At 42.2% G+C, this 7,295-nt stretch overlaps 1 protein-coding gene across 1 annotated transcript in view; it reads left to right on the top strand.

Annotated features, from left to right (window-relative positions):
- Positions 1–275: 275 nt before the first annotated feature.
- CCDC28A (coiled-coil domain containing 28A) overlaps positions 276–7,295 on the top strand; it is a 98,638-nt gene continuing 91,618 nt past the window's right edge. The window contains exons 1-3 of the mRNA XM_010844302.1: positions 276–376; positions 683–838; positions 6,985–7,293. Coding sequence (XP_010842604.1) covers positions 276–376; positions 683–838; positions 6,985–7,293 — 566 coding nt within the window. The remainder of the gene's footprint in view (positions 377–682; positions 839–6,984; positions 7,294–7,295) is intronic.

Here is a 7,295-nt window from a genome sequence, read left to right as displayed (position 1 = left end):
CAAAGGAAAGGGAGGAAATGGAGGTGCACAGGGCCCCCAAACATTTGCACAAAGGCTCCAGGAGAAGGGCTCACTTCCCCCATCCCCAACCCCACAAGCCAAATCCCTGTAATGCAGAAAGAAACCACCACCCTTCACACATTCCTTCAGGAACTACAGGTACTTTAAGATCCTGGGCAGAACTCTCTGGTTTTCAGATGGGAAGTAGCTGTGTATTTATCTCTGACCCAAGCTTTATCTTCTCAGGTTCAGTGAACAGCCACCTAAGGTAGTACATGGACATCCACGTGCACCCAGATGCTAACTCAGCCGTCACCGTCATCAAAGCAACAGCAAAGGTTAAACACACATTAGCTGTGTGCGGGCACTGTGCTAGGTACTTCAGAGGCATGTCTCCAATTTCTTGGCTATTTGATAATAGTTTGAGAGGTTTCAAAACGAAGAGAAGGAAAAAGGAGAAGGCCAAAAGACTTACGACTCCCCCCAACCTCCGATATTTGACAGGCTTTTGTCATATCCTCTTGGCGTCAGTTTCTCTCATCTGAGTACAGAATGTCATGATTTGAGGAGAGCCAGTACCATGGAATGGTTCGGACAGGCTCTGGACACAAGTCTGCCTGGGTTCAAATCCCAGCTCTGTCACTTATTAGCTGTGAATGTGGACAAGTTATTTGTGCCTTAGCTGCATCGTCTTTCAAACAAACAACATCTGCCTCATTCTGAAGCTGCTGTACATAGTGAAGCATCTGACGTACAGCAAGTACCCTGACATCAGTGGTCCTCATTATCAGGCAGCACAAATCACCAAAAAGACAGCCCAACACCAGAAACTGGAACTGTGCTGCTGCCTAGATAGCAATATCTCTTTTCTGTTGTTGTTGAGGAGATGCTAATAAACACTCTCACAGATATATTTAATTCAGAACAAAAGGGACTGAGGCTGGGACCTCCAGGGCCTTTTCTCAGAAGAGCCTTCATTCAGAAACAGAAGGTCCGTATCTTTTGCTACATTTGTCTGACGTGCTACTAAGGCACGCTTTTTTAGAATCACACCACAAATGTAACATGTGAAAGCAAGATGGCCATTGGCACCATCCTGCTGATTTTGAACTTTAAACCTTGCAAAATTAATTCACTCCAGGATATAAACCAATTTGAGGAGAAACAGAGCTAAATAAATAAGTTAGTAGGTACCTAGTTAGGTGCAAGTCATTTTATTTTACATTTAAACTGTGATTTTTAAAATATATTAAAATAATAGCCAGAGAAAAACACTGCATGAATTTTGTTTCTAAATTTTCTTTCAAAATATTAAGACTCTCAAAGACTACTCTCTCATTGTGTAAGTTTTTTCATTCGTTAGTCCCAATCCTAATACATACAAATGAAATTTTAATATTGGCTCTTCCTCTTATACAGAGGAAAAACTAGGTAATTACTAAATAAATCATTTCTACCTAAACCAAATAATTATAGTTTCAATACCCAGATGTCAAAGAGTAGAGTGATGTTTTGGCTTAAACAATATAAGCTCATAATGTTTTTTCAAAAATAACTCTCTTTTTTAGAAATCTAACATATGGCAAATGCATTTAAACAATTCTCTTTCCAAAATGATGTTAACACTTTACAAAGATGAAGAGGAAGCTATGAATGGACTGTGGGCAGGATATACACAAATTTGAAACAAGTACCTGCCTGATCTGTTTGGAAAATGACTAATCCCTCAAAACGTAACACTCCATGCACTCCATGTGGGTAAAATGTGAGTTGAAAGTCTGTATGGTCATAAAGAATTTACTTCAGAACAAAGGTTAAGAGTCAGAGAGAGAATAGTGATCAAAGTTGCTTTTACAAAATCATCTGAGATACCACTGTTATCAAATGTTGGCTTGAAAACTCAACATTCAGAAAACTAAGATCATGGCATCTGGTCCCATCACTTCATGGCAAACAGCTGGGGAAACAATGGAAACAGTGACAGACTTTATTTTAGGGGGCTCCAAAATCACTGCAGATGGTGACTGCAACCATGAAACTAAAAGACGCTTGCTCCTTGGAAGAAACTTTATGATCAACTTAGACAGCATATTAAAAAGCAGAGACATTACTTTGCCAACATAGGTCCGTCTAGTCAAAGCTATGGTTTTTCCAGTAGTCACGTAAGGATGTGAGAGTTGGACTATAAAGAAACTGAGCGCCAAAGAACTGATGCTTTTGAACTGTGGTGTTGGAGAAGACTCTTGAGAGTCCCTTGGACTGCAAAGATATCCAACCAGTCCATCCTAAAGAAATCAGTCCTGAATATTCACTGGAAGGACTGATGCTGAAGCTGAAACTTCAATCCTTTGACCACCTGATGCAAAGAACTGACTCATTTGAAAAGACCCTGATGCTGGGAAAGATTGAAGGCGGGAGGAGAAAGGGATGACAGAGGATGAGATGGTTGGATGGCATCAGTGACTCAATGGACATGAGTTTGAGTAAACTCCAGGAGCTGGCGATGGACAGGGAGGCCCAGTGTGCTGCAGTCCATGGGGTTACAAAGAGTCGGGCACGATGGAGTGACTGAACTGAACTGAACCCCTCATTAGAATCACAAACTGCCAAAACTGGAAAGGCTCATAGGGGTTATTTTAGTCAATGTCTCTATTTTACCAACAAGGAAAGGAGGTTTTGAATAAATTGCTCCAATATGCGGTAGAAAATGGCAGACGTGAAGTCGGACTCAAGTCTCAGGATTCTGAATCCAATGAGCTTCCCCATCTAATTTAACACTCCTCCCAGTGCTCTAAGAACACAGGGGTACTTGTTAAAATACTGGAGACTCTGGCTCAACAGGCTTCGGAAGGGTCTGGGAATTCGTAACTTTAATGAGAGTTCCAGGCAGTTCTTAAGGTCTGGCTAGTATGAGAAACACTGCTTCATCTCATGCAGTCTCCTTAACCTGAGGTACAATCTGGTCACTCAGCTGTCAGTTTCTATTAATACATTACTTTCATGCATTGGAGAAGGCAATGGCAACCCACTCCAGTGTTCTTGCCTGGAGAATTCCAGGGATGGGAGAGCCTGGTGGGCTGCCATCTATGGGGTCACACAGAGTTGGACACGACTGAAGTGACTTAGCAGCAGCAGCAGGGACCATCCAGGGATTAGAGGTGGGTGGAGACCTCATTTCCACACCAACATCCTCCCTAGTATGTGGTATGTTTCAATGAAAGCAAGTCTAATGCCAATTTCACCAGAAATAACAAACATTAATCAGCAGGCATGCAGGCACAAAAAACCATCACACAACCTGCTCTTAAAAATGCAGTCAAGTCTCTACTCTATCTTCTGAATTGACAAGCGCCCTGCATGAAAGGTTCATTCTGAGGAAGAAGCAAAGATGTTCTGACATCAGGACCAGTCAACCCTCTGGTTGGGTCAGGGAAACAGTTATTGTGAGGTAGGACAACATGCATCACCCAGAAAGTATTAGGCCACAGTGTCTGCCTAATACAGACACTATAAACCCAAACTTGTTTATGTAAAAATAGTGCTCATACAATCTTTCTGCTGGCTAGCTATCTTGACTACCACTTATCTCACCTATAAAAACTGTATACATTCTACCAAGGCTGTCATGTGCGGATGCACACGCTGAGAACCACACATACCCCATGGAAACACAGCTAGCGAATACTAACGGATGAATGGTGCTCCCTAGAGTTGTGCAACACAGCAAACCTACCTGAACTTAGAACACTTCTAGAATCTTCTGAGGGGGAGAACAATCTACTTTTCTGGAACCATAAGGGGAAAAAAGCCAACAAATCATCTTTTTTCCTATTCTGTTTCAACAATTACATTTCGTATTCACCCAGGAAGCACTGTTAAGGTGAAGTATGGGACTAAAATCAGAAGACTCGTTTGTCTGTCTGTATATACCTCTTACTAATTCCAGAACTTCCATTTGTCTATAAAACAGACACTACAACCTGGCCCTCCTACCTCACCAGGTTTTGAATCAAATAATGGATGTGAAAAACACTCTTTCAATTATAAAAGTGCTACATAGTGTAATGTTATTACTAATTATAAAAAGAAACAAATCACACAGGGTTTAAAAATAAAACAGGGCTGTGAGGTTGAGTGTATACTGATTTCTGCAAAGAAAAGTCTGTTCTGATTGTTTACAGAGCCAAGATGTAACCACCCACATTTCTGACCACTGTCACTATCTTCAATGGGAACTTATTTTGTCAGCAAAAATTAATGACATTTGACTTCTATGGGAAGAAGTTTTCTGGTGGTTAAGCTCATAACCTTAAAGAGGTAGAGAGTTTACTTTTTCATTTGCTTTTAGAGTAATTGTCTCGTTCTGCAGACTTGCAGCAGTCAGTATACCAGTCCCTCCCAAAGGTTTTGTAATGATTCTTGCTGACACTGAGCACTAAGAGACTAAATATTAGTTCAGTTCAAATGTCAACTGAGGTAGTGCATTCCAGACACAGTTTTAAACTTTAAAACACAAAGATACAGCCACCCTTGACCCTAGGAGCTTGCTATCTAGCAGAGGGGAGCAGAAATGAATAGATTTCAGCCCATACTGGTAAATGTGGGGACGGAGGTACAAAAGAGATGTCCATACTGGATACCATGGGAACTCTCCCTCCAACCTGGTAGTGTCAGAGGAAGCATTAGGAGAGTCTTGAAGAATAAGCAGGAGAAAAAAAGTCAAGTGTGTTATCCTCAATCATGACAAAAAATTATTTTGGATGACTACCTATGAGATTGTGAGGAATGGCAAACTTGACCAGATACCTCTCAGAACTGAGGCAGGGGGCTGGCCCACAGGACTAAAATGCTGCTTCTATATTGAAAAGATAAAGTGTATCCGTTTTTTCAACAGTTAGCTCACCTCTGATATGTAGAGAGCCATCAGGCAGTGAAATATACACACACCACTGCTACACTCTGGCTTCTGATCAACTGTTAGTTGTTGCTTGCTCCTTGGGAGACTCATTAACAAGGTTTATCTGACAAGAAGGATGATATTAACAGTCATCATTATCCTTGGGAGGGTTTATGAAATGTATCTAAACTTTTCCCCATTCCCACATGACCCTAAAAGGGATGGGATATATGCAATGGGTCAGCAGGTGAGCCAATCAGAAGGTCTGGGCTCCAGGCCTGCCTGTGGCATTAGCCCACCACCTAACCTGGCCTTAATCACTTCGACTCTCTTGGACTCCCGTGTTACGCGTTAATGAAAGAGATGACCTTTACAGTCGGTTCCAAGTCTAAATGTCTGTGCCTCCATTCTAATGGAACATGTTATTCTCTACACCTGACTAAAAAGGGACAAAAATGACTTCAAAATGTAGCTTTTACACAGAAATAAGACATTTTAAAAAAGAAGAAAAATCTTACCTGAGTCTAAATAAGATGAATGCATAATGTTTCAACTCATTTTAGCATATAAAAAAGTTAAGTGGGTGAAGGTGAAAAACCACAGAAACATGTTTATAGTTCAGCTTTCTTCTCTACATTTGTACTTCTACTCTCAGACATACTTACATTCAATAAAAGCCTTATATCTCCATCATTTAAAAAAAAAAAAAAAAAGATGAGCCAGATTTCCTGGGATGAAATCAAAGATACAAAGAAACTTGTGAAAAGTTTTTAAAAAGAGTTATTTTAGTCACTAATTAGGATGACCTTAGTTAACTCAGGGAATTGGGGGGGATTTGGCTGCAAACCTTAGCTATTGGTGCATATCTATGAAAAGAGAGAAAAGTGATACATTTAAATGTAAAACAAAACTGTCAAAAGAAGGAGTTCTGAACCTTCAGGGAGTTTTTTCTAGTCTTTCAATTCCCACAATGGATCAGTTCACCTACCAATCAGCTCTGCCTCATCACAGCATTCCTCAAGGATGAAATGCTCCTTCACCTACACACAGACACTACATGGGAAAGGTATAGAAGCAACACGTGATTACGGGATGACCAGGACATTCTACTAAGACAGTATATCCTAATGCACGAGGTCATTATTCACTTTAAGTAGATATATTCTACTTAGGTCCAACAACTTTGAGACTGATTTTTCTTCTTCTCTGACTTTTTTTAGAGGGCAGCGTCGGGATACAGGGAACTCTCCCCTGGTGGGAACAGCCCACAACTTATAAGGATGTGTTGACAGCAATATCAAAGAGATGAACTGTAAAACGTAAAACCATTACATGGGAACCTCACAACTTGGAGAAAGATGTATGACAACAAGCAATCTCACTGGTATTAAAGTACTAAAAATGAACTCTTCCAGTTGTAAGGTGGTAAAATAGAGTTAAGCTTCTCTAGGAAGGAGAAAAAAAAATTAAAACCAGCTATTCAAGATTGCATATGAAGTGATTCGAAGAGACATAGTATTTTATCCTGAGCTGCTGAAATCTAGGCCGTGTGTTACACCTCCCCTCCCACCCTGCAATCCATCTCCACTTTACTCTTCACGCTTAGGATTATGATCAAGTCCACCTACCAAAAGGGGAGAAACCACACAAACATCACGCTGAAAGTTTCTCTATTTTGGGCCAGCAGGAAATTCCAGTTACTTCATTCACTAGAGCTAGTTAAACTACTGAACTGAAATGCTTGCATGAAGAGATCACTACCTAGGGACAGATACTTGATTTTCAGGGTTGGAGGAGGTCAGACAAGGACGACTGGGATTTTGAATCTCAGTACAAAGTCAAGGACCCCTGAATTACAAAGAACTGGTCGGCGAAGCGGCTAGGGGTCGGCAAGAATTAGCACCAAAAGAGAAAACCCTGAACTAAAAGCACACTTTTATTTTTAAGAGCACCGGTCAGAGAAGTGACCAGCAGCCCCAACACTCTCTGAGAACTTTTGAGATTTTCAAAAACGGATCCTCCTGAAGTCTCGAGGACTAGAATCATCATAAATCCATACCCATCCAGTACCCTGGTTCCTCCAACAGGCTACCTTCCTCTGACCCTTTTCCCACGACCTTGGCTCCTCCTCTGCCGACAGCGCCTCGGGGGCTCCTCTCAGCCTCCTACACAGAGAGAAGGACCGGAGAGACGGACAGCCCAAAGCCATCAGGGCGCCCACTCCATCGAGGCGGCCAGCAACCTTCGGAACCCGAGAGCGCCGCGCGCGCCCGCCACCTGCACGGCCACCGGGTCTCGGATCACGCCATCCCCACTCGGGAGCCCGACCCTCGCGCGGGCGGGTGGCTCCGAGGCTCAGCGCGGACTCCAGAGAGCCGGCCCGGAGCCGCCAGGGGGC

The sequence above is a fragment of the Bison bison genome, unplaced genomic scaffold (assembly GCF_000754665.1).
Source record: "Bison bison bison isolate TAMUID 2011002044 unplaced genomic scaffold, Bison_UMD1.0 scf7180017864198, whole genome shotgun sequence".
NCBI lineage: Eukaryota > Metazoa > Chordata > Mammalia > Artiodactyla > Bovidae > Bison > Bison bison.
This window is presented reverse-complemented; position numbering and strand designations above follow the sequence as displayed.